This window comes from Thalassophryne amazonica, chromosome 9, assembly GCF_902500255.1.
Source record: "Thalassophryne amazonica chromosome 9, fThaAma1.1, whole genome shotgun sequence".
NCBI classification, from domain to species: Eukaryota; Metazoa; Chordata; class Actinopteri; order Batrachoidiformes; family Batrachoididae; genus Thalassophryne; species Thalassophryne amazonica.
This window is the reverse complement of record NC_047111.1, coordinates 83,117,702-83,145,437: the sequence shown is the minus strand read 5'-3', so window position 1 is coordinate 83,145,437 and position 27,736 is coordinate 83,117,702. Positions and strand designations below refer to the sequence as shown.

The following is a 27,736-nucleotide window of genomic DNA, read 5'->3' as shown; positions in this document are numbered from 1 at the left end:
TTGCCATGGACTAACTGTCTGCAGAATTTGCAAAACAGAGGAACTCACTCCAGGATGTCATCTCATTCTTGATCCAAGAAGCGGTTAAACCACTACAGTCCTCACTGGATTCACTTAAAACAACAGTGGACTGTTTTCAAAACTGCCTTACCTCCATGGAGTCTGTAGCTGGGGACAATTTTGAACATTTAGCAGCAACAGAGTCGACCATCATTGAGCTTCAAACGCAAAACCAGTCTGTCCTGGACAGACTGGACAATCTCGAGAATCGTTCACAGAGAACCAACCTCCGTATGTATAATAAACATCCCTGAAGGCAGCTAGGACAGTAAAGATTCAGTCAAGTTCATGTCAGAGTTGTTGATGCAAATTACGGGCCCCGACGTCTTTCCTGCACCACCAGAATTGGAGAGAGCCCACCGGACCCCGATCTTCAGGACTGGTCACGGGAAATCCCCCCGCACGTTCCTGGTCTGCTTTTCCAAATTCCAACAGAAAGAGGCTGTTCTGCGCTGGGCCCAAAATCACAAGATGAAATATCAGACTGTCACTATCCGTGTGTATCAGGATGTCAGCATTGCACTGGCCAAGAAACGGGCCATGTTCAATGGCGTGAAACAAGCCCTCTACCAGAAGAACGTGAAGTTCCACCTACTGTACCCTGTCCAGCTATGGGTCATGTACCGTGACACGGCGCTGACATTAGTTTCGCCTGATGAAGCTTAGAGGTTCTGTGACAAGAAGTTTGCATCCTCCTGATTTATGGTACAGGTACTGACTGATGTTACAGCTGGACTTATTTTAGATTTAAGTTTTTATAGATAAATTCCCTGTTATACAGTAATCTATTTGCTGTTTCAGTTTGTGTGTTCTCTAATATGTGTGATTATCTGTTCTAGAGATATGTCACCTAACCATTTTACATACATATAATTATTGCTCGAGTCCAGCCTGTTTGTTTTTCAATCTAAATATGAGAAGGTTCTCAGATTGGTTATTTTAATGATACTGGGGGACCTCCTGAGTACAAGGATTCAGAAGCTATTTTACCAGAAGTGTTTGGATGTAGTATGTAGCCTGCAGCTTGCCTCAGGGAGAGGGACAAGTATAGGCTTAGTTCTTATTTTAGTTTTGTTGTTAAAGAGGGTTTGGGTTAAGGGAAGGGACACTTCTAGATTTATGCAAATCTCATTTTCACCTGCACTTAGAAACGTCTATGAAGGTATATGTTTTATCTTAATTAATAACTTTTTGTGTTGTTATTATATTTCCACTTTTAGCTAAACATGATAGACAGTCCTAACTCAAGTTGTGCTTCTGCACGTTCATAAGTTGGAACATAAAAGGATTAAATGGGCCTTTCAAAAGAGCTAGAATATTCAGTCACCTTAAATACTTAAAATGTGACATTGCTTTTCTCCAGGAAACTCATCTGCTGGGAAAAGATCAGAACAGACTAAAAAAGGGTTGGTTGGGCAAGTGTTCCATTCAAATTTTAACACTAGAACATGTGGAACAGCCATATTGGTAAATAAGAATATTCAGTTTAATGCAGCTGCTGTTATTTCAGATCCACAGGGAAGATTTGTAATGGGATCTGGGCTCCTCATTCAGAGACCTGTCATTTTTGTTAATGTTTATGCCCCAAACTGGGATGATGAGGACTTTAAAAAAAATAATCTCATCAATACCAAATGTATCCTCTCAACAGTTAATATCTGGTGGTTATCTGAACTGTGTTATTAATCCTGCACTGGACCGTTCTACCCCCAAAGTCATGAACACTTCAAAGATGGCTACGGTTCTCGCAACTTTCATGGATCAGATAGGGAGTGTTGACCCTTGGCGCTTTTTATTTCCACAGAAGAAGTCATTCTCTTTCTTTTTTCCCTGTGCATCATTCATATACTACAATAGATTTTTTTTTTTTATCAATCAAACCCTTCTTCCATATGTTAGGAAAGCAGAATATTCCACCCTAATTGAATCAGATCACACCCCTGTCTTATTGGATCTTGAATTTCCTCTTTATAAGTTGTAACGCCCCCCTTGGAAATTTGATAAACATTTACTATCTGATAGTCTCCTCTGTGAACTAATATCCCAGAAAATTGATGACTTTATAGAAACAAACCAAAAGGACAATATTTCCCCTAGCATTCTATGGGAAACTCTGAAAGATGTTATCGGGGCAAGATTATATAATACTCAGCCAAGATGAATAAAATAAACAGATATAAGCAGGAAGAGCTTATTAAATTAATTAATGTGGTGGATGCGCAATACTCCATTTCACCCTCCCCTGAACTCTATAGAAAAGTGGACCTTCAAACACAATATAATTTGGTATCAACTGAAAAGACTGAACAACGTCTGTTAAAATCACAGGGATATGTTTATGAATATGGTCACAAGGCTACCTGTCTTTTAGCTCATCAACTGAAGAGCCGCTCGGCTGCTCAGCAAATCCCACAAATAAGGAAAATGAATGGAGAATTAACAAATTGACCCAGGAGAAATTAATGACACATTCACTTCGTTGTACTCAAACCTGACGACAAATGACAGTAATGTAATGGAAAACATCTTTAACAATCTCCAGGCCCCCTCTATATCCACAATGCATAGGACTGACAAATTATCTAAACTATTACTCGACATGTTTAATCTCTCTCTATCCCGTGGATTGCTGCCACAAACACTGACTGAAGCATCAATTACTTTTCTGTTAAAACCAGGTAAAGTTAGCACTGACTGTGGTTTATATGTGGTCCATCTCTCTCCTAAACAGCAATCTGAAGATTTTGGCCAAGAATCTAGTCATGCGTCTGGAAACCACAGTGCATGATGTGAGATCTGAGGATCAAACTGTTTTTTTTTTTTTCAGGACGTCATTCATTTACAAATATCCGCCAACTCTTAAACATTATTCACTCTCCTGCATCCAGTGTGGTACCTGAGGTGGCTATCACACTGGATGCAGAGAAAGGTTTTGACAGAGTTGTGTGGGAATATTTATTTGCATGCTTGAATAAATTTGGATATGGCCCTAATTTTATTTCATGGTTAAACCTCCTATACGCCTCACCCAAGGCTTCTGTAATAAGAAATGGTAAACAGTCACAATATTTTCACTTATCACAGGGGACTCGTTAGGGATGCCCCCTCAGTCCACTGCTGTTTGCTTTGGTCATTGAGCCCTTATTCGTCGCACTCAAATCATCTCCGTCAATAAATGGGATTCATTGGGGGGGGGGGGGGGGGCATAAAGTATCTCTATATGCAGATGATATATTAATATATGTGTCAGACCCTGTTTTGAGCATACCCTATATTAACCATATTTTGGAGGGATTTGGCACTTTTTTGGGTTACAAGCTGAAATTTAGTAAGAGTGAATGTTACCCTGTTAATGACCTGGCTCTTCAAATACAATAAATAAATACTTGGGCATCAATGTCACAAGAGATATGCAGTGCCTTTATCAGGAAAACTATTGTCCTCTATTTGAGAAAATTAAATTAGATCTAATGAAATGGAAAACACTTCATTTGTCTTTGATAGGAAAAGTGAACTATATCAAAATAAATGTGCTTCCCAGATTTCCGTATTTGTTTCAGTGTATTTCACTTTATCTTCCAAAATCTTTCTTTAAATCTACAACCCCTGGCAAAAATTATGGAATCACCAGCCTCGGAGGATGTTCATTCAGTTGTTTAATTTTGAAGAAAAAAAGCAGATCACAGACATGACACAAAACTAAAGTAATTTCAAATGGCAACTTTCTGGCTTTAAGAAACACTATAAGAAATCAAGAAAAAAGATTGTGGCAGTCAGTAATGGTTACTTTTTTAGACCAAGCAGAGGAAAAAAATATGGAATCACTCAATTCTGAGGAAAAAAATTATGGAATCACCCTGTAAATTTTCATCACCAAAACTAACACCTGCATCATATCAGATCTGCTCGTTAGTCTGCATCTAAAAAGGAGTGAACACACCTTGGAGAGCTGTTGCACCAAGTGGACTGACATGAATCATGGCTCCAACACGAGATATGTCAGTTGAAACAAAGGAGAGGATTATCAAACTCTTAAAAGAGGGTAAATCATCATGCAATGCTGCAAAAGATGTTGGTTGTTCACAGTCAGCTGTGTCTAAACTCTGGACCAAATACAAACAACATGAGAAGGTTGTTAAAGGCAAACATACTGGTAGACCAAGGAAGACATCAAAGCGTCAAGACAGAAAACTTAAAGCAGTATGTCTCAAAAATCGAAAAATGCACAACAAAACAAATGAGGAACGAATGGGAGGAAACTGGAGTCAACGTCTGTGACCGAACTGTAAGAAACCGCCTAATGTAAATGGGATTTACATACAGAAAAGCTAAACGAAAGCCATCATTAACACCTAAACAGAAAAAAAACAAGGTTACAGTGGGCTAAGGAAAAGCAATCGTGGACTGTGGATGACTGGATGAAAGTCATATTCAGTGATGAATCTCGAATCTGCATTGGGCAAGGTGATGATGCTGGAACTTTTGTTTGGTGCTGTTCCAGTGAGATTTATAAAGATGACTGCCTGAAGAGAACATGTAAATTTCCACAGTCATTGATGATATGGGGTAAAGGCACTGGGGAGATGGCTGTCATTACATCATCAATAAATGCACAAGTTTACGTTGATATTTTGGACAATTGAAAGGATGTTTGGGGATGATGAAATCATTTTTCAAGATGATAATGCAGCTTGCCATAGAGCAAAAACTGCAGAAACATTCCTTGCAAAAAGACACATAGGGTCAGTGTCATGGCACAGGGTCAGTGTCAACGAGCAGATCTGATTTGATGCAGGTGTTAGTTTTGAGGATGAAAATTTACAGGGTGATTCCATAATTTTTTCCTCAGAATTGAGTGATTCCATATTTTTTTCCTCTGCTTGGTCTAAAAAAGTAACCATTACTGACTGCCACAATCTTTTTTCTTTATTTCTTATAGTGTTTCTTAAAGCCAGAAAGTTGCCATTTGAAATGACTTTAGTTTTGTGTCATGTCTGTGATCTGCTTTTTTTCTACAAAATTAAACAACTGAATGAACATCCTCCGAGGCCGGTGATTCCATAATTTTTGCCAGGGGTTGTATTGATGGGGCTTTCATTTCATTTATATGGGGTGGCAAGAAGCCCAGAATGTGGTTAAATCTATTACAGAGGCCCAAATTACATGGTGGCTTAGCTCTTCCAAATGTCCTCCACTACTATTGGGCCACAATGGATCAAAAAATCCTTTATTGGCTTCGTGTTCCTCATACAGACCGGTGCCGTTTTGAAGCCACATCCCTTAGCTCAACATCCCTTAGTGCCCTGGTCACGTCCAGGCTCCCCCTGTCCATTTCTAATTTTACTAATAATCCAATTGTCATAAGTACAATCAACATATGGGTCCAACTTAGACAGAACTTAGGGTTCAATAACTTTCTTCATATCAGTACTATATGTAACAATCATTTCTTTCCCCCAGCCAGATTAGACTCTGAATATTTTCTTTGGCAAAGGTATTTTAAATTTAAAGATTTGTACATAAACCGTCTATTTGCTAGATTTGATGAATTGTTACTTAAATTTGACATTCCACGATCCAGTTTATTTTGGTATTTCCAAGTTCACCATTTCCTTCAACATAGTGACCCTAATTTTTCAGGTTTACCTTCGCATTCAGGTTTAGACAATATGTTAGATATTCCATTGAATACAAAAGGTCTAATCTCAAGGATTACTGATTGCATATCTTCTCTCAAGAACAAAACTCTTTTAAAAATCAGAGAGGATTGGGTGGATGAACTGGGAGAGGACATAGAAGAAAACGTGGAATAGTTCCCTACAAGGGGTAAATGATAGCTCCTCCTGTGCTAAATTAAGCATAATACAGTTCAAGGTAGTGCATCGCACCCATTTTTCCAAAGCAAGATTGTCTAAAATATGTTCCAACATATCTGCTAGTTGTGACAGATGTGACCATATTCCAGCCAACTTAGCCCATATGTTTTGGTCATGCCCCGTCTTAGCTCCCTATACGTCCTTTTTCTTTAAAACACTTTCAGAGGTGCTTAATATTGATTTGAAACCCAGTGTGACAGTTGCCATATTCAGTGTTATGGATAGAAGACATTGTACAATACCACATGGACATGAAAATATAGTTGCTTTTACAACATTGTTTGCGCAGAGAAGAATACTTCTACATTGGAAATCCAAAAACCCGCCCAAAGTATTTTTGTGGTTGAGTGACCTCATGTAGTTTATACAGTTTGAAAAGATAAAATACTCAGAAGATCTAGAGACAAATTCTTCTCCATCTGGGACCCGGTGTTGACATATTTGGAAGGACTCAAAGTTCTGCCTAATGTAACTTAGTGGGATCTTCTTTGTGCAAGCTACAGTACGTCTGCTTAATAACAGCACTAGACATATTACTATTTATTTTTCTTTTATTATTATGTCTTTATTTCCTCACCTTCATGGATTTTAAGTTTGTCATTTCTACAGTTGTCAGGTGTCAAGTATTCTTTGTCTACTAATCTGCAACACTGTCCTTAAAGGTTTTTTTTTTTAACGTACGTGGGAGGGTGGGATGGGTGTGTGGCTACGTTTATCAAGTTCATTGTGTGTGTGTGTGTGTGTGTGTGTGTGTGTGTGTGTGTGTGTGTGTGTGTGTGTGTGTGTGTGTGTGTGTGTGTGTGTGTGTGTGTGTGTGTGTGTGTGTGTAAAAAATAAAAAAAATGGAAAATGATGTAAATGATTGTACATACTTTTACTATTTTGATTGGCAACATTTCTGAATAAAAAGAATTATATAAAAAAAGACAGCTCTGGCTTGTTTGTTTTTGGGTCTGTGATCACCTTTGAATTTACCCAGCACCACTTGCAGTGCTTAAACTCAAAACCAGCTTATCAGTAACCGACAGCGTACTGAGCCAATGCTAAAAATTAGCTGTAACTTCTGCTAAATTTTTTAGTGGTTTAGTGTTATAAACGTTAACTTTTCAGTTAGCGGATTAGCGGTTATCAAAGCCAACTTTTTGTTTAACTGTGCCCACCACTGGGCTGCACCCATGTAGTTCTTGAAACAGAAGGTGAAATATCATGTCTGACCAATGAGCAACCAGTGTGCGCACATGTAGTCCTTTACATGCTTTGCTCAGCTTAGAATTATTGCCATGTGAAAGCAAACCCAACCAAGGCCAAACCAAAAAATGAAAGCAACTAAAGAGAGTTGCAGGACCTTTTGAGGTCCTGCAGTCAGAAATTCAGCTCCATGAACCTAATTTCCAAAATATCATCATAGGTCAGATACATTCACAGCCGGTGGACTGGGACAGTGCAGGAAAAGCATTGTGTCCAAGGACACAGACAAGTAGCCTCAACTGGTCATACCTGGAATGGGGGGATTGCATGTGTCAGTGCGCATGCCCGGAAATAGCCCTCGTGCAATGCATCATGGGATAGTCTGTATGCCTACAGCCAAGGGATGTGGTACTATTAAGCCAATTTTGGACCCAGAAAATGTACTTGGATGTTATAGTTGGAGGTCCGGTCAGAACCGACCGTTTCAGGCAATAGGCCCAAATGGTAGGGGGCAGGACATGGGAAGGATTACAAGGGAAAAAAGACATTTATTGGTAACAATAAAATAAATAATGCTGCGCAGGGGTGCTTGCAGAATGGAGAGATGGCCCGCCTCCTGGAGGTGAAAATAGGGAGCTGCAGTATCCCGAGCCAGTCTTAAGATAAGCTAAAGATAAACTGAGGAAAGCAGTTCAGGGACCAGGACCAGGTGGAACGCTGACCTCTGAGACCAGGAACTAGGGGAATGAAGGCACAGACAGTGAGTGAATGCACTCGTAACACTGAAGCCACCAGTCAGTCACTGTTCACAAAAGGCTTAGCACAGGATTCTTCAGAGGCGTGGAAATAATGTTCTCTTCATAGGAAATAAGGTTTACTGTTCAGGAACTGTTCACAGTTCTTAAATTGTATCCACAGTTCCTCATTTGTATCAGAGGTCAGAGGTCAAGTACTGCGTGATGTGATGCACTTACAGTTAAGCAGGACTTAGCTGGGCTCAATAGAGTTTGATATAAGGGTTCATGCAGTTCTTAGAAAGAGTTCTTGGAACAGTTCTTTTTCATAGCGTAGTCACAGACAGGAACAAGTGAGAACGGGATCCCACTGAGACAAGAAGGAACTTAACTGGCATGTAGCAGAGCCCCCCTCTGAATAGAGAGCCGAGGAGTTCCAAAGTGACGTTGCTGTGCAGGGATCCAACAGGGCTGTGAAAACTCCGCGGATCCGTGGGATTCCGCGGATTTCATCATGAGGAGGGGGGCGGGGGTGTTAGTGTTGTACTCTTTAATCGTGATCGTTACTGAGTTTTTAAAATGCTTATCGCAAAGCGTTCGTTTTTTACGACATCATGCAAGTTTTATAAGTCCGGGGACACTGATCTGTGTGTTAGAGATACAAATCAGTTTCCTCGGATCCGCGGAGTTTCGAGAAGAATAAATGCCACTCAAAGCCTGGCTGTTGTGACAGTTGTCGTAAAGCGGGACTGGTTGGTTGCTGCGGTGACACTGTGGCTCCTGTGCGAAGCTTAGCTAAACGTAGCATGTGGACATCGCAAACTTTTAGAACTTTCAAGTTTTTAAAAGAAGAATTTTGCAGCATGTCTGTGTCACGGAGCGATATCATACAGAGCGAAGATGGCGAGAAAGACGGTTTGAAAAAGTCTGATAAGGACAAGAATCCGTGGAATGGTTTCTGGCTTCATGAACACATCTGAAAGATAAACGAGAAAAGTGAACTGGTAAGAATTGTTTTTCTCTCTCTGGAAAATAAACATTGTGCTGTTCAAACAGAATTTCAGAACACATTATGTGCCTTTTTTTTCTTTCATTAATCTAGACTTTCTTTTATTAAAAAAAAAAGACGGCTTTGAATGAATGTAGGCAACATGAATTTACACAACATTGTAAAATTAGTTTTTATTGTAGACTTTTTTCATGGGAAAAAAGACGTTGTGGCTTTGAATGAATTTAGGCTACATGAATTTACACAGTGTAAATTAGTTTTTATTAATGTAGACTTTTTTCATGGGAAAAAAGACATTGTGGCTTTGAGTGGATTTACAGGAATTTACACAAGAATGTGTGGCTTTTTACAATAAGGTATGTTAATTGATATTTTACCCTGATTTTTAAAATATTCTACAAGTTTTAGCTGTGGTTTTTGAAATACTTTAACAGTCTTTTCAATTTTCATGAATTTCATGTAGTTTAATTGTTCTGAGTTAATGCATAATTTGGTTTACAATTAAAAGGCAAATCATACCAGGTCCTACTTCCACATCATATTCTGTTATTTCAACATGATCATTGACGGTTCAAATGAAAGGTTGAATGTAGGATAATTTAAATATGCACTAATTTTGAGATTTGTTCTTCCAGGAGATGTTGAAAATGTATCAGTAGATGAAAATTTAATTTGGTTTCTGGGGCCCCACAAGGTCCTAGACCCCGGCTCCTCGGGAGGGGCATATTTAGAGACTACGAGGTCTGTGATGAAAAAAGCGGTCCTTTTTATTTTTTTCAAAAAATAAATGGATTTGATTCATATGTTTTTACGTCAGACAAGCTTGAACCCTCGTGCGCATGCGTGAGTTTTTTCACGCGTGTCGGTGACGTCATTCGCCTGTGGGCAGGCCTTGAGTGAGGAGTGCTCCACCCCACCCGTCGGAATCTCTTTGTCTGAATAGCCGCGATATCCGAGTGGACACTATTCGAGAAATTAAGCTGGTTTTTGGTGAAAAGTTTAACGGCTGATGAGAGATTATGGGGTGTTTCTGTCGGTGTAAGGACTTCCCACGGAGCGGGACGTCGCGCAGCGCTTCCAGGCACCGTCGTCGGCCTGTTTCGACCTGAAAACATTCTAATTTAAGGCTTAAATCACCCAGGACGTTGTGAGAGAACAGACAAGATTCAGAACAGGCCGGCATGAGGACTTTATGCGGACATTCCACTGTTAAGGACATTTTGTAATGAAAGACGTGCGTGCAAATTCACCTAGTTGCTTCCGTGACGACTCGGCGAATCTGTGTGCACCGCGACAGGAAAAACACCTCCGTGTTGAAAACCATTTGTAAAATTCAGGCGGCTTTTGATGGCTTTCAACAAGTGAGTAACTGAGAAATTGTTTAACAGCTTGGGCATGTTCCAACTTGCCCGTTAAGGTTTCCAACGGAGGTGTTTTTCCTGTCGCGACCCCCCGCGGTCGGGTCCGGCCCGACGTGACTCTGCCCGCACGTTCTTTCATTACAAAATGTCCGTTAACAATGGAATGTCCGAATAAACTCCTCATGCCGACTTCTTCTGAAAGTTCTCTGTTCTCTGACGACTTACTGGGTCAACAGAGCCTGAAATGTGGAAGTTTTCAACTTGAAACAGCAAGATGACGCTGCCTCAGAGCGCAGATCGCCGTCAGGCGCCGTGGGCTGTCCTTAAAGCGACACTACCAGACCAAAATCTCTCATCAGCTGTTAAAATTTTTACAGAAAACCAGCTGAATTTATCGAATGGTGTCCACTCAGTTGTGCCTTACAGTTTTTGAAAAAATTTTTATCAAACAAAGCAGCAGTCTCTGAGCCATTCCTAAACAATGAAAAAACGACGAGAGGGTGGGCCACTCCTCACTCAAAAACTGCCCACAGGCGAATGACGTAACCGACAGGCGTAAAAAAAAACTCTCGCATGCCCACGAGGGTTCAAGCATGTCTGATGTAATCACACGTGATTCAAATCCATATGGTTTTTGAAAAAAATAATAAGGTCCGTTACTTTTATCAGAGACCTTGTATATATCAAATGTTCATAACATGCTTAATATTTGGCCTTTTTCCACTGGGAGAAAAACTGTTGTAATGGAGATAATTATGGCTACACATCTTTGAGATCATTTCATATCAGTAAGTGTGCGTTGCATCATCTCTGTGCTGACCCAAGCACACGCAGTTGTAGATAGATGGGACTCTGAACCTCCGGGGAAAGAAAGAAAGAAAGAAAGAGCTGTTTCTACACTAAAATGCGGCAGGAGAAAGATGCTCTGGGTGAAGGGTGGGGGAATTTCGGGAGGCATTTACTAAGTTATGCGGCAAATAGCAGCCACAATTTTGTTGCAAGTTGCGGACAAAACTACTGTATTGGTAGTTTTGATTGAAGTGGTTTGTAAGTTCTCTGACTGCTGTAGACTCGGTGGGTTGATGTCAGCTTGAACCTGTTAAACTTTCTCTTATTTCTAGTCCTTCCAATATTGTGAATCCACTTGTTTCTAAGTGTTGCATTCTTAGACGTTCACATGTTTATCTCTGTGTTGTTTATTGAAGCATACAGGGACAAAACAAGTAATCACCTGCATTCTGAGCCTTTTTTATGACGGTGTCTATTTGTACGTAGCCGTATTCATATAGTGAAGTTCTATTGGTACGTAGCGTCTCTGTCATTGGTCAATATAGGGCACGTGATCATGAGGCTACATACTTGTACATGTATTTGGTGTTGATATGTAGATTCCTAAACCATGTTAACCTCAACCACTAATCCTAATCCGTAACCATAACCATTAAAATAACCCTAACCAAAAACTGTAACCATAACAAGACTACGCTTCATACGAATGCTATTAATACGGCTACATACGAATAGTCGCTTCTTTGTAACCATGTCTGTGCATCCGCAGCAGGCACACATTTCCTATAATCCCCTGCACGGCCAAAATCGAATATGACGGGTATGCTACCCCATCAAGCCACTTGGCCTGCTCAAAAAGATGGGGCTTTTTTGTCACACAGTTAAAACAGAAAACTATCCATTTGCTTCTCACAATGAGTAATTGTTTCAGAAACACAAAATACAACAATTAGTTGAGAAAACAATTCAAGCCAGTCTGCTTTGTGTAAGCCTGATCCTGTCAGACCTCAGAAGATAACTAGAGTGGGTCCTGGTTACTACTTGGATGGGAGACCTCTTAGGAAGACCAGAGGCTGTGTCTGTTTATCTGAGTGAAACGAGTTGTGTCAGGAAGGGCATCTGGCATAAAATTTGTGCCAAATTCCAATGCGGATGTGCGCTGGATCCACTGTGGTGACCCTGAAGAAATGGGAGCAGCTGAAAGAACAATAACAATTTGAGAAAATGATTCATTGTTTCAAAATGCTCAAAACAAACGCACAGTGTGAAAAATTTGCTTTAAAAATGATTCACTGTTTTAAAATGCTGAAAACATCTCGTGGACATTGGTTCACAGCCCTAATAATTTCTTGGCTTTGCCACCAGTGGCTGTGTCTTGTGGGCAAGCACATCTCCAGAAAATTGTTTCCATGACATACATAATGTTCCAGAAGTTTAAAATGAGCTTTTTGAGGCCTCAAGTTTTCTTATATCTGGGGAATTTCTCCATACAGAAACAGAAATGGTGTGTGAATTCTTTTGGTTTGCAGGTATTCTCTACTATGTCTACATGGGAATGCTTGCTGTGTTCTGTACTAATGCCATCAACATCCTGGCAGGCATCAACGGCATCGAGTCAGGTCAAGCCCTGTTTATCTCCGGCTCCATCATCATCTTCAACCTGCTGGAGCTCAGTGGTGTGTGCACATGCTTTTTCTCAGTATTATAGGTCACTTTCAGTGTGCAGACGTTACTTTGAATGCTTGTCACATTTTAAAGTCAAAAGGAACCAAAAAATTGGAGGCAAGACATTCAAGCATATACCCCTCTGATAGTTGTTTGGTGTCTCTTTTTTTTTTTTTCAGCAAAACCTCACCTGTGTGACTTTACAGTTTTTCTTTCATTCTGACATACTGTATTAATACAGTGAACCTAAATTCACACAATAACATAAAATCTGAATAGAAAAAAGTTTGTTTACATCAAAGAAGCCTTCATTGACTTCATCCATCTGGAGAGGGCCACTGGACAAAGGGTGGTCAGCGCTATCCTGGGTCTCCTCACTAAACATGGATTGGATGTGCAGCACATGCGATGCCAGTCCTTCGATGGTGCTTCAGCATTGGCTAGTCAGGTGAAAGGAGCACAAGCACTAATCAGGGAGAAGAACCCCCTCGCATTTTGTACTCATTGCAATTCCCATGTTTTGAGTCTAGCAATTGGGAAGTCATGCTCAGTTCAAGCTCTCTGAAACATGATTGACATCATCAATGAGATGTACTTGTTCTTCCACCACTCTCCCAAGAGACAACGCTTTCTTGAGCTTGTCCTGGATATGTGTGCCCTTTATAGCCGGGTCTCCAAATTCAAGGGTCTCTGCAAGACCAGATGGGGTTCCTGTAGGGTCCTGTGAAGCAGAAAGGTCTTTCTCTGTCCTCCGACATGTGAAACCACATCTGTGAGCAACCATGTCTGAGGAAAGGTTGGCAGGATTGACCATGCGGGCAGTACACTATACAAAGGCGACGGAACTTAAAACTGAGGATGTTGTCAAACGCTTCATTCAGGCTCACCCCAGGTGCCTCTTCTGCACTTCTATATTATTTGAGAACCAGGAGGATAAATCATCTTGAACATTGAAGACACAGATTAATATCTCCAAATAATGATGTGCTATTTTTAACTTTCTACTTGCCTGCCTGTTTGTTAGACCCCCGTCACACATAGCATGAATGAGGCTGAATGGCGTCAATAGCGAATCGGCCCACATCCGAAAAGTGTCGAGGTGCAGTCTGAAAATGTCGGTCAGCAGTCTCAGAGCAGTCTACATGGGCGGACCCATTCACATGTGCAAAACACTTGTGACACTGTCCAGGTGGGACACCCATCCAACAGCAGCCTATGTGCTGTCTGAGTGCAATCTCACTGTACTCTACATATTCGCATGGCTTCAAAACAGCAGTCGGAAAAATCTGATCATGGTCAGGGGAACATCGACATGGATCAGCCACGTCAGACCCTGCCGGCATGTCTCACTTGTGCCACGTACCTGCACCTCCACTGGATCCCTTTCAGTGGATCCTGCAAAGGATGTGTTGATATGCAACATGTATGTGGCATGCATTCATCATGTGCAGTGGACGCAAACATTACGCACTCAAAATGTAAGCACAGTCTGTCACTGCAAGTCCATGACTCATTGTGCGCGTCAGAGGTTCGGCGCAGCGTCCGCAACACAGCTGACTCGGATGTCACCCCAATAATACACAGATTATGACCTATTTACCATCTAACTCTGTCGGATGAATGACGGTAGAACTGTTTCGCCAGCCCATGACACCATAAATAAACATGTGAACTCACCTCCGGTACAGCCTCAGATGCGTCTCACAGCGCAGTGTGGACAACAGCCAGGGAAGCCCCTCTCGGCCCAGCTGTGCAGTTTGCTGATGACACCGGCTCAAAACTGCCCCATCCACATATGGCAAAAATATGTCCCGTGTCAGGAGCAATCCTATGGCGCGCCGTGCGCCAGCAAACCCACCAGTCAGCACAGAGCACAACTCTCCTGTACACTTCGTTTCTTGATGACACTGGCTCAAAAATGCCACACCCACTACGCCACATTTCATGTCAGGTGCAGCCCTGTGATGCAACAGTGACCCGACTGGTCAACGCGGAGCACAGCTCTTCCGTGTACACTGTTTCTTGAAGACACCGACTCAAAAATGCCCCATCCACTACGGCATAAATATATATCATGTCAAGCCCTGGTCCCACCAAATAATGAAGGATGACTAAAGAGCCATGTAGCATTTGTTTTTGTTTTTAGTTTTTTTTTTTGTTACGAGAGGATTTATTCAACTATCGTGGGAGAATAGTGGCTCTGAGAGGCTCAGAGGGGTTCTAGCTTTAAAATTAGGTCAGTTAGGATGAGGGAAGCCAAAAATATGAAATGGCTGTTGTGGTTAGTAATCTTATCAAACAAACATGTAGCCTGTGATATCAATTTTGGTTAAAGGCAAAGAAAAGGTGAAAATGTACAAAAGAAAATACAAATACATCACACATTAAGCGGTACAGCTAAATTGAGGGGGGATCAGTGTTAGAAAATAGTCATCAAAAAACTTTCCAGAATGCATCCCTCGACATTAAACACCCAAAATTTTCTGAGATTTTTAAGATTTTTTTTTTTTTTTTTTTTTTTTTTTTTTAATACCTCACCCTGAATCTCTCCAGTGTGTCCTGGGTGTTCCCCAGGACCTTCTCCTGGTTGGACATGCCTGGAAGACCTCCTAAAGGAGATGACCAGGGATCATCCTTACCAGATACCTGAACAACCTCAACTGGCTCCTTTCAATGCGAAGAAGTAGCGGCTCTACTCTGAGTCCCTCCTGGATAATTGAGCTTTTCACCCTGTCCAGGAGTGTAAGCCCAGATACCCGATGGAGGAATCTCATTGCTGCTGCTTCTATCCATGATCTTATTCTTTCAGTTATGACCAAAAGTTCTTGACCATAGGTGAGGATAGGATCATAAATCGACTGGTAAATTGAGAGCCCCACCATCTGGCTCAGCTCCTTCTTTGCCATGACAGACTGGTAGAACATCTGTAAAATTTCAGACACCGCCCCAGTCCGTCTGTCAATCTCCTGCTCCAATTTACCCCCATGAACAAGACCTCGAGATACCTAAACTCCTCCACTTGGTGCAGTAACTCCCCCATTTTCTGACAGAGGACCATAGTCTCAGATTTGGAGGTGCTGATTCTTATCCCAGCCACTTCACACTCGGCCTCAAGCCTATTCAGTGTGCACCGGAGGTCACTGCCTAATGAAGCCAACAGAACCACATCATCTGCAAAAAGCAGAGATGCAACTCTGAGGTTACCAAACTGGGCACCCTCCAGTCCCTGACTGCACCTTGAAATCCCGTCCCAAATCCCAAACAGGATTGGTGACAAGGGGCAGCCCTGGTGGAGACCAATTCCCACCGGTACATTCCCACCATGATAATTTCATTATAGAAAATATTGTTTTTTCAGAACGTTTCCTTTGTAGCTTCAGTTTTGTTTAATTATCAATAGGTTTTTATTTTTCCCTCTTTCTTTACCACTCTTGTTTTCTGACATTAAAAAGATTTGAAGGTGTTTTTAAAAAGACAAAACTGTGACCGCTGTTGTCTGTTGGTAGTTGTAATAACAGATGGCCGTTATAACCCCAGCAAAGGTGTGTGTTCTCTGAGCACCATTCATTTAGTCGAGCCTGCTTCCAAAAGTGTTGACATTTTTGTATTTGTTTACTTATCAGGAGATTACCGTGATGACCACGTCTTCTCCCTCTACTTTATGATTCCATTCTTCTTCACTACATTAGCACTTTTTTATCACAACTGGTAAGTTACAGCAGTTTCAAAGAAACAGCCTTTCTTCTTTGAAAAGTACGTCAGGATATTTGGCATGTTGGTGACAACATTATGTTTGGATTCAGGTACCCGGCATCTGTGTTTGTGGGAGACACTTTCTGCTACTTTGCTGGGATGACCTTTGCTGTTGTGGGCATCCTGGGACATTTCAGCAAAACAATGCTGCTGTTCTTCATTCCTCAAGTGATTAATTTTATCTACTCTTTGCCTCAACTTTTCCACATCATCCCCTGTCCCAGACACCGGCTCCCCAGGTAAGCTGCTGCTGTCTGCCTTTAAGTTTGCTCATCTTTTGTCACGTATTCTGACTGTGTCCTCTTATTATCTGTTTGGTTTAATTTTTTGGTCTTTCTCTAAATGTCAACTGTAGATTGAATCCAGACACGGGCAAACTGGGAATGAGCTACTCTAAGTTCAAAAGTAAAGACCTCTCTAATTTAGGACATCTTATTCTGAAGGTAAAACACATACACATGAATATTTAGTTTGAAAATGTGTGATTCGCCCGGGCTTTGGTTCAACAGTTGCACTGATTTTGTATGTAACACTCACATTCTCAGTTTGATGTACAAACTTGCTAAAACCTTTAAAAAATATGAAAAGGTGCTAAATGTCATGTCAGGTCCGGCCTGGGAGCATGTACTGGTGCCTTGCGTTGCTGCATCCACGGTACCACTCAGTAGCCTTCGGTTCCTTGATGGCAGCCACCCAGGCAGACAACCCATCTGTTCCCACCTCTCAAATGTAACCATCTGTCTGCTGCAGTCAGATGATTAACAGGCGTCCTAATGCAATGACTAGATGATGTCTTTGGTACTTGCATTTTGAGGGAACGTCCACTAAAAACACTTTGGCCATGGGGCACGTTTCTCTGAGCATGATCCACCATGCAGGTGCCTCAGTGTCTAAGACCCCAGTGACTGCAGAAGGCGAAGAGAATGCTTTGCTAAATATTATTATATTATATTATTATTATATATTATTAATATTATTACATTTATAAATAAATAAATCAAATTTGTAACTACCTTTAAAAATACATAATTTCGCTGAGCTGACTAGTAATTTTATCAAAACCAATATGGAACATCAGGAGAGTTTGTACAGCATTGTTACATCACATATTGTAGATGGGTCAAGCTGGGTTTTGGTACCATCTAAAGTGAGGAAATGAAATACTTAGAAAACAGTGTTTCCCATGGCTAACACAAAATGTACAATAATCTTCCTAAAGTGGCAGTTGTAGCCAGGTGGGGGTCATTGAAGTTTTACATAGGGGTCAAAAATTTAAAATGACAATTTTGGAAGACCTAAAATTGTCTATCATTAATAATTGATTGGATTCTTTCATGAAATAGACAAAAACTAAGTCTCACTTCTGATTTTATTGAAGTTGTAAGGTCCAAGCCTTTAGGATTTTGGTGCTTCTGTCTTACTGTACGTTTGTGAGATTTTGATGGTAACCAGTGGCCAAAGGCAATGCCTGAAAGTCTTAGGTACTATGTGTCTTTGCAGGATCCTGGGTTGTTATTGAAATGACTTTGTATCAAATAAAAGCTTATTTAGATGGTTTGTACCACTTAGATTGTGAGAGGACATCAGCTGAAAAATTTTGGCCATGTGACACACTTCTCTGGGTATGATCCAGTGTTTCTGTATTGAGGACTCCAGCAACCAGCAAAGGCAGAGAAGCTGTCCAGGTAAAGCCTGGCTGCAACAGATAAATTACTACTTTCAGTAGGTCAGGATTACCTGGTGGTCTGCTTGGGTGGTGGCTTAGGAGAAAGAACCTATCAAAGATTACATTTTTTTTTATCACAGTTCTAGTGTACCTAAAGATTTATTTACACTGTATATGTGCAATGTCTCACACTGTCAAATACAATGTTGTATGATGATGCATTGGGCACCTTGTACGCTCCACAGTCTAGGTCAGGGTGATGAGGGTTGTGATACAATTTCATAAAGGCTGCACATGTTTACAGTTTATTGTCAAAAGTACTTTCACTCCTCCCACCTCCATGTTGTGTTAACACACAAAATCATTAGTTAGGGCCAAAATGACTCTTTATAATGTCTAAAACAGGTGATTTGAAGGGCAGACAGTTTAACAGTTTCTTTGTTGTTGTTATTTAATGTTCTTCTTCAGCTGAGTGTGCATGTGGTCCACCGGCTCCTTGACATTGTAATGTGATTATAAGTATTAGCTGACAACAATGATTTCTGTGATGCTTGACAGGTGGCAGAGTTATTGAAGTTGGTAGAAGTACGACGAGGCCAGGAGCGAGATGGCGACTTTATTGAGTGTAACAACATGACCTTAATAAATCTAGTTTTGAAATTATTAGGTCCCACCCATGAGAGAAACCTTACAGTTATCATGCTTATGATACAGGTATTAAAAAAACAAAAAAAAAAACTCCTACTGAATCAAAAATACTCTGAAAAAGTGTGAGGGAGCATTATGAACATGAATGTTCCTCTGTTTCTCTCAGGTGATGGCCAGCGCAGTGGCTTTTGGAATCCGCTATCACCTGGTGCGTCTCTTCTATGATGGCTAAACGGCTCTGCGGGAAAGTGGAGAGGAAATGTAATGTGATGGAACTATTTTATAGGCTGCTGCGTCACTGGCCTGTTAATAGGTTCTGGTGCTTTACGGTTACTTTGTCTGTTTCACACCTGCAGTGAAGACACAGTGAATGATTTCAAGCGATATTTCACTTTAGCCAAACGTTTTCATGTCATTTTTTTTTTTTTTTCCAAGTTCCACTTTCAATTGTAATATGATTTAAAAATTGGGGAAGGGAGCCCTAATTGTACATGAAGGGTTCCTGGGTAGTCATGAAATGAAAGCTGTGGGGGGTTTTTTATGCTGGTGTTTCCCAAGAAAAGTACATTACGTTTGTGAGAAATCTGCAGAACGGCCAACATCACTGGCTGATTTTTTTTTTTTTTTTTTTTTTTTTTTAATTGTCATTTGACAGCAGTGTCAAATGTGCAAAATGATCTAAAAACATGAGAATGATTGCATGAAGTTGTGGTTTGATGCCAAGTGTGAGAATGTACCAACTTTGGTTTAATTTGCGTTGAATCTGTAGAAGATATGAGGAAATTGCACACATCAAGAGCACTCAAATGTGCACATAATGGTAATTTTGCAGAAAGGTGGTGGGAAAAAATAAGATATTGTTGGTGGGAAGATTATCATGAAGCAAGAAGTGCACAGAATGATGATGAAAAAACATTTTTGTTTCTTAAGGTGCACACCGTCCCGGTGACTGAATTTAGCCTTTTCTGCAATTACAATGGATGCATCTTTTTATTTTAATAGGTGAAATTTGTTGTATTTCCCAAACAGTTAAACACCGGTCACTGTAAAGCCATTTTGTTACAGCACTGGACTTGTATTAAAGAATGTAAAATACAAATGGTAAACTGTTTACTGTTGTTAGACAAGGCTCAAGTGGAGAATTAAATCCAAAGTTACATATAAGATTGTATTTTCGTTATTATTTTCAAGGGGGAAATGGGATTTGTGGAATTTGTAATGGAATGCAATTATACTTCTTCCAGATCGATGATACGTTCACAGTTTGATTATTAAACTCTTATAAACATTACTGTGTTCAAAATCTTTCCACCACATAAATACATTTTTGTGGATAACAAACACTAACAAGGTCAAAAAGGTATAGTGTTAAGTTATCCATCACTTCCAGTTTAACAATCAAAAATAACATGATTATATCCAAATAGATATAAGCAACACTATCTACTAGTGGCCACCAGAACTGTGTGTTAAGGAACAAGGCTTCACAAGCAACTTATTAGGTCTGTTTTATTTTGTATGTTTAAAGATCCCACTATGGACTAAAATAGGAAGTACAGTGGCCCTCACCTGTATCAGAAACCAAAATTTCAGAGCTGAATATGCAGGAGGTTTTTTTTTTTTTTTTTTTTTTTTGCAGATTTACTTAGAAATTTTGCGGATCTGCTCACTTATTGACTATTAATCCTGTGCAAAGTCATAAAACTCACTAATTCATATAACTCATGTACAACTTCAGTCTGTTTCTCCTTTGCACACATTTTTATTGCATGTTTTATTTGCACATTTTTATTGTGAATTTTTTAGTGTTTAGTTTTAATTTATACACACATGTACAGGGAGAGTACAGTTTAAACCGGAGTCAAATTCCTTGTATTTTTTGAAGATACGTGGTGAATAAAGGCTATTCTAATTCTGATTAATCCTGTGCATGGCCTGCTAATCACAAGGAGTAAAGAGAGTATAGTCATCACATTCAGAAAACAAGGTAAACCGAGTTGTGCACTGATTTAAAAACGGGCTTTTTGGCATTGACACACATATCCAGTTATAATCATGTGAGCTCAGCTGTGACAACGCACCACGGTTCAAGTCCTCATCAGGCCCTTGATTTTATAGTGCTTTGAGTGTCTGCATCACATGGATAAGCTCTGAAACGCAGTCCAATTTACTGTTTACTTAATAAACAGGATGGCCCCAGTATGCTTCCCTGTGGTGTTCCATGCAGCTGAACTATGACCTACTCTTTTGTCTTCCACCTGTCAAGAATGATCTTCAATGTGTCAGAATCAAACGCCTTAATTTAGTATAGTTCAAGCAATCAGCACTTGTGCAACTTTGCACAGACAGAGAAAGAATAGCTCCTATTCATACGTTTTGTGACTTTAATGTGCAAGCAATGCGGAAACAAGTGCAATATATGCGAGTCGACTGCCAACCTGGCAACATAGTAGTCAGCGGACTCATTTCGGTGCCGCACGTCGGAACTTTTGAAGCGTTCCGAGCACAGGCTAAATAGTGACAGTAATATCTCTTTTGAAGTGCTGTCGTTTTTTTTGTTGTTTTGTTTGTTTTTGTATTCCTTCATGTGAAACCTTTGTGTGTGTGTGATGCTAATTCTTTAACTATTAACCAGTACTACTGCTAGCTACCAGCTAACGCTAACGACCGGTGACTGTGGATGCGGCTGTTTATCTGCTTGTTTAGACCTGAATCACGGCGATGCCAAACAAAAGGACACACAAGAAAACACTCAAACTGGAGTGTGAATGGGAACTGTGCCAGGAATCGTTCTGTGAGATGGACAAATTCTGCAAACACGCCGAGAGTCACCTCAGCGCTGAAGGAGACACAGAAGGTGATGACTGAGGAGACTTTCGTTTCCTAGCACCAAATTTCTAAAATCTCAATACACTCTGGAGTGTTTATTCCTAATAAACATAATAGATGTTTGGTGTCCATCTAATGGAAATGCATTAACAGTTCTTCAGTTCACTGGGCTGCTCTGTTGGACGTCCTGAGAATTCTCAGGTTCTTCAGTAAAGTGCTGGGCATCAGAAGCAGCTGATTATTGGGGGCAGATTATCTTAATTTCTTCCAGGTGAATAGTTTGTCAGACGTGTGCTGGTGTTCTGTTCTATTCTGATCAATTCTGGACTGAGTGTTGTTGGATTGTGAAGAATTTGTTGGTGAGAGAAGGACCTGAAGATTATGCTGTGATCTTTGTAGAATCAATGGGTATCATGATTGCAGCACTTTAGAAGATGAGCGATGGATCAAACATTCGGTTTGTTATTGCCCAGGTTCATGATTCCAATCAAGGCTTTCACAGACTTCCAACACTCAGCCATGTGGAGCTTGTTCAGCGATTCATGTCGCTGGATCCTCAACCTCTGTATGAGAATAAACGTGGAAGTCTTGAAGGTCTTCTGTCATTGGCTGTGTCCCAATTCAGCAACTGCATTCTTGTAAGGCTGCAGTTGTCGGCAGATTATGTCATAGCTGGTTCGACTAGGCCAGGGGTGGGCAATTGTATGCCTTGAAGAGCCAAGACAGTGCAGATTTCCCTTTCTACCACTTTCCTCAGAAGATGATTTCATTGATGATCAGGTGTTTATGTTCATGGGAGAAGCTCATCAGCAAATCCACCTGCTGAGGTGATTGGTAGAAAGGAAAACCTGCACTGTCTTGGCCCTCGTTGCCCACCCCTGGACTAGGCTGTCCCATTTCAGAGGTTGTGAAGTAGCTGACAAGTATGTGATTAAGTGATTATTAAACTACAGGTTACAGCCATTACGCTAGCTTGGCATATGCAAGTATCAACGGTGATGGGGGTAGGAACATGGAAATGTAATGATGCAACAGCAAAATCCTCCATGGGCTAAGACTGTCTTATTTCAAAGCGGTTTGTTCCAGCCTGTGCTGAAAACTGAAGTGTTTTGTGGAACACAGCCCTTAGAAGGGTGGGACACAGCTCTGAATTGGGACACAGCCATTTTCTGGTTTTGAGACTTCAGCCTCTTTTCCACCGAGCAGTCCAGTGTCACAGACCCAACGGTCCCCCCTAAAAATTGGTTCGCACTGTCTTCACTGCGCATGCATCATTAGCCGCAGTTCACTGATCTTCACCTCGTTTCTGCTTAAAACTGCACTCCATTCATCATCTATCTTGGTGACAGATATCTAAAGCTTTTGTACAACAATCATTTCCACATAAATTCAACATTACTTCATAATAAAAGACGGAGGAAGCGATCAGAGTGCAGCAGCCATGATGAGCTGCTCCTGCTGTGTTCACGGTGCCTCTGTCATTTCATAGCTTCAGTGATTATCGCCTTGTTTCTGCTTAAAACAATCTTTAGAATGATTTAAGAGGTTTTTCCCATGAACGAGGAATTATTTCCCATGAACGAGGAATTCCCAGTAAGTGCGGGTCATAAGCTCGCGTTGATTAAGTCCCTGCCCTTTGTACACACCGCCCGTCGCTACTACCGATTGGATGGTTTAGTGAGGTCCTCGGGTCGGCCCCGCCGGGGTCGGAACACGGCCCTGGCGGAGCGCCGAGAAGACGATCAAACTTGACTATCTAGAGGAACTAAGTCATAACAAGGTTTCCGTAGGTGAACCTGCGGAAGGATCATTGTCATTTGATGGTTTGGGTGAAGTCTGTCTCAACACTGGCAGCACCCTGACAACGGGGTGAATGTGAGGCGTTATTTGTAAAACGCTTTGTGCGTCTGATGCAGATGGAAAAGCACTATATATGTATCAGGGTTCTAGCTAGGATAAAATTTTAGCGTAGTGGTAATATCGAGGGAGCGAAGCGACCGAGGGGAGGAGGAGGATGGTGCAGAAGGGGGTTAAGCTTTTGAAAATTCAAGCTAAAAATTGGCCATTCCTGGGGTACCCAAAGGGGAAAAGCCAGGTAAGACAGCCCAAGTCCCTTCATCATGTCCAGAAGACTGGGGAAGTTTGTTGAGTGGGCAATCTCATTCTGGGTTTACCAGTACATGGCCCTCAGTGAGGTAGTCGGAGTCTGTGGACATTTTTAAGTCAAGACTTAAAACCTATTTTATTCTCTTTCTTATGAGTAGTTTTTATTTTATGTTTTATTCTTTTACTTCTGTTTTTAATTAGGGATTTTAATTTTTTTATTTTATTTATTTATTTTAATTTTTTTATGTTGAACTGTTCTGTGTGAGGCACCTTGAGACGGCTTTTGTTGTAATTTGGCACTTTATAAGCTGATTCAGTTGAAATTGAACAACATTTTATTGAGTCTTAAAGTAAATAAATATGAAATTGGTTACTGGATCCTTAAACTCTGGACATAATAAAGTCTACATGGTTGATCCTTGATCTCTGAACATAAACAGAAATAAAATCTGTTACTTTTTGTCAAAAGCATTTCCTTTTAGACATTATTGGCATGAATGTCTTTCCATACCTATGAGCTGAGCTCTTGCAGATGTGCTGCAGGTCAGGTTCATAAAGAATGCAGGACGTCTCATTTTGGGAGGAAAAAACGTTTTAGTTGATTGTAGTTTATTGTCTGTATTGCAACGTTTGTAAGAGGTGTCATTTTATTTAAAGCGGCGATTCGTTTTGAAGTTATTAATTCCGAGCGGACTCTGTCTCAGCAGAGAGCCGCGCAGCGTTTGACGCTCGTTTCTCGACTGCAACAAGACCAGAGTCCCAGTTAGTGACTTTAATCCACACAAAAATGAGTCATATTTTAATGGCTTTCAGTGGGGTTAAGAAGCGGACTAACCGCTTCTGAAGAGCAGCGAATCAAAGAGGCAGGAGCCATTGAATTGAAGCATTGCTTTGATTCACGCGTCAAACTGGAGTCACGCTGCAGAAACGGTTGATTACAGACGCTGTATTGAAAATCGTAACGGTCCAAAATTATAGCACAACGGGCCGTAACGCAAGTTTGCACTAGAACCCTGTGTATGCAGTCCATTTATTTTCTGACTTAACAGTCCTGTGTACAAAATGGAAAGCATTTATTGTTTGTGTGTGTGTGAGACAACATTCCCAGTTATGACTTGTGACTTCAGAGGTAAATGGAACACAGCATAAGACATGATGGTCAAATGGTGGGCTTCCCTTGTCATGATCCAGCATTTTGAGAACCTCAGCAATGGGAAAAGGCAAGATTTTTATCGCCAAATTTCACATTTTGGTAATTTTGGGTGTGACTTTTGGTGACATTTGTCAAGGTCACCAATCGGAATATTGTCCAAAATGATTAGAGCTAATTTGGTGGTAGGTATTTCCGGTAACCTAGGCTATGTTTGAAGAAAATCTGAGTTTGATCCTGGATAAAAGAATAACTCTTCATGTATTTAATTTCCAATGTACGATTCAATCCAATTCGTAATACATTTCTTTAATTCCAGGAGGAGGACACTCTTAGTAATGCAAACTTTGCCCTTGTATTTATTTATTTTTGTCCCTAGGGGAGCAAAATTGCATGTGGGGAGACTGTGGTTTCTGTTCTGTGGAAGGGCCTGAGGAGCTGCGAAGGCATCTGTATTTTCATTGTTACCATACTAAGCTGAAGCAGTTGGGTCAGCAGGTTCTTGAGGCTCAGCCGAACGTTGGAACCTGCTCCATTGGCTGTCAACACCGCAACATCATCCCTGACATCACGGAGAATTTTGCCTGCCTTTGGGATAAATGTGAGGTACTTGGCTGGGCTCTATGATGCTATTAGATTAAAAAAATAAATAATAAGAATTATTCTGAAAAGTCTAGAATATTACAGAATCTACATGTGTGTTTGAGCTTCCACACTGCAGAGAAAGTAAAGCTCAAGCAATATCTCAGCCTGTCATTTCTTATATGAAAGGCGCTTAACTGTTAAATATTTTTTTCTGCTTAAAGCAACCACCATATGAAAACCCAGACTGGTTCTACCGCCATGTAGCCATGCACGCCCTGTGCATAGACATACCAGTAGGTGATTCTGAATGTCCAATACGCTGTCGATGGAAAGGTAATCAGACACAATTTTCATGAAAACAAAGTAAGTGTAAAATGTGGGACAGTTTGTAAGTTGTCGTACTGTTTTTCTTGAGATTGTGAAGGCATTGTAAAAGGGCGTCCGAAACTGCGAGAGCATCTGCGTACCCACACCCAAGAAAAGTTGGTGGCATGTCCAGGCTGTGGGGGGATGTACGCCAGCAACACCAAATTGTTTGACCACATCATACGACAGAGTGCCATGGAAGGTAACATAGTGCCCTAGAGAAACCTTAAAGGACAGTACATGTTTGCAACTAGAGGTGACCAGTACACCAGTGTCATAATCGGTAAAGATTTGAGTGCACACCATGATCTGGATTGTGCAATGCCGTCAACACTGCAAGAAAGTCCCTACCAGAATGTTTTGTTTTGTTTTCCTAACAGCAATGAATAATAATGCAGAGAAAATAATGAAAAATAACATTAAATATCCATTAATTTGGAAATCAATAATTATTATGGCCCTGTGGCTTGAAACAGCACTGCAGCATTCAGGCTGTGATGATCATAGCCTTAGTATTTTACTGCTTTAGAAGCATGAGTCAAAACACCTGATAAGTACTTTTGTTCAGTCCTGGAAATGTTATTAAACTGTCATTCTGTTGTGTGAACCAGCAGAATTTTGTGCTGCATGCCCATTTAAGCCTTAACAATCATTAAGTAAACAGCCACAACTAAATGTAAAACTAAAAAAAAAATTGATTTGTGAAGTTTTCTGTACAGATTTTAACTTTGAAAAAGCAGATGTGAAAATTTAAAAAGTCCAGGTTAAATTTTTGTTCAGATAATTATTAAAGGGCTTATAAAGTGCAAAAAAAACCAAAACATAATACTGTGACATAATATAGTCACCGTCCAAAAACTGAAACACACAATATCTGTTGTAGTTGTTATCACCAACTCCTTTTGGCAACTTCATTTCAGTTCTTAATATTTTTTCTTAAATATCACAATTGTGTGTCTGTGTGTCTTTCTAGGTCAGAGGTTCCAGTGTTCTCATTGTTTCAAACGGTTTGCAACAGAAAGACTACTGAGAGACCACATGAGGACCCACGGTCAGTCCTCAGTGACACTTTCGTTATTTATTTAAGACACAGTAACACTAAGATTGGTTAAAAATTTACACTGTGAACATGAAATCTTGAGACTTCTCCAAACATGGTCCTGCTATATTCAGAGGCCATAGTAATTGGACTAACAAAACAAGAATTATTATGAATAGAAATAATCACTTTTACAAAGTTTCCTTGAGACAAGTCATGAGATGGATAATGAACATTTTCAAGTCACTTAATACATCTTGGATTTTATTTATACTAATCATTAGGGGCCCCTTCACACATAATATGAATGTGGTTGAATTGTGTATGAAGCAGGAATCATATGCGATATGTGTAAAATCGTAGCTGCCTCCAACGCCTCGTACAGCTGTTGCTGCAACTATTTGCGCACACCAGCGGGTGAAATCAATCAATCAATTCAATCAATTTTATTTATATAGCGCCAAATCACAACAAACAGTTGCCCCAAGGCGCTTTATATTGTAAGGCAAGGCCATACAATAATTACGTAAAAACCCCAACGGTCAAAATGACCCCCTGTGAGCAAGCACTTGGCGACATTGGGAAGGAAAAACTCCCTTTTAACAGGAAGAAACCTCCAGCAGAACCAGGCTCAGGGAGGGGCAGTCTTCTGCTGGGACTGGTTGGGGCTGAGGGAGAGAACCAGGAAAAAGACATGCTGTGGAGGGGAGCAGAGATCAATCACTAATGATTAAATGCAGAGTGGTGCATATAGAGCAAAAAGAGAAAGAAACACTCAGTGCATCATGGGAACCCCGCAGCAGTCTAAGTCTATAGCAGCATAACTAAGGGATGGTTCAGGGTCACCTGATCCAGCCCTAACTATAAGCTTTAGCAAAAAGGAAAGTTTTAAGCCTAATCTTAAAAGTAGAG

At 40.6% G+C, this 27,736-nt stretch overlaps 2 protein-coding genes across 2 annotated transcripts in view; both read left to right on the top strand.

Annotated features, from left to right (window-relative positions):
* The window catches only part of dpagt1 (dolichyl-phosphate (UDP-N-acetylglucosamine) N-acetylglucosaminephosphotransferase 1 (GlcNAc-1-P transferase)), a 31,696-nt gene extending 11,785 nt beyond the window's left edge, over positions 1-19,911 (top strand). Inside the window, exons 4-9 of the mRNA XM_034178576.1 lie at positions 12,547-12,693; positions 16,306-16,390; positions 16,486-16,674; positions 16,791-16,878; positions 18,660-18,815; positions 18,916-19,911. Of these exons, the coding sequence (XP_034034467.1) occupies positions 12,547-12,693; positions 16,306-16,390; positions 16,486-16,674; positions 16,791-16,878; positions 18,660-18,815; positions 18,916-18,981 (731 nt within the window). The 3' untranslated portion in view covers positions 18,982-19,911. The remainder of the gene's footprint in view (positions 1-12,546; positions 12,694-16,305; positions 16,391-16,485; positions 16,675-16,790; positions 16,879-18,659; positions 18,816-18,915) is intronic.
* The window catches only part of hinfp (histone H4 transcription factor), a 35,599-nt gene continuing 15,932 nt past the window's right edge, over positions 8,070-27,736 (top strand). Inside the window, exons 1-6 of the mRNA XM_034178575.1 lie at positions 8,070-8,080; positions 21,385-21,606; positions 25,214-25,440; positions 25,641-25,752; positions 25,835-25,987; positions 26,759-26,836. Of these exons, the coding sequence (XP_034034466.1) occupies positions 21,471-21,606; positions 25,214-25,440; positions 25,641-25,752; positions 25,835-25,987; positions 26,759-26,836 (706 nt within the window). The 5' untranslated portion in view covers positions 8,070-8,080; positions 21,385-21,470. The remainder of the gene's footprint in view (positions 8,081-21,384; positions 21,607-25,213; positions 25,441-25,640; positions 25,753-25,834; positions 25,988-26,758; positions 26,837-27,736) is intronic.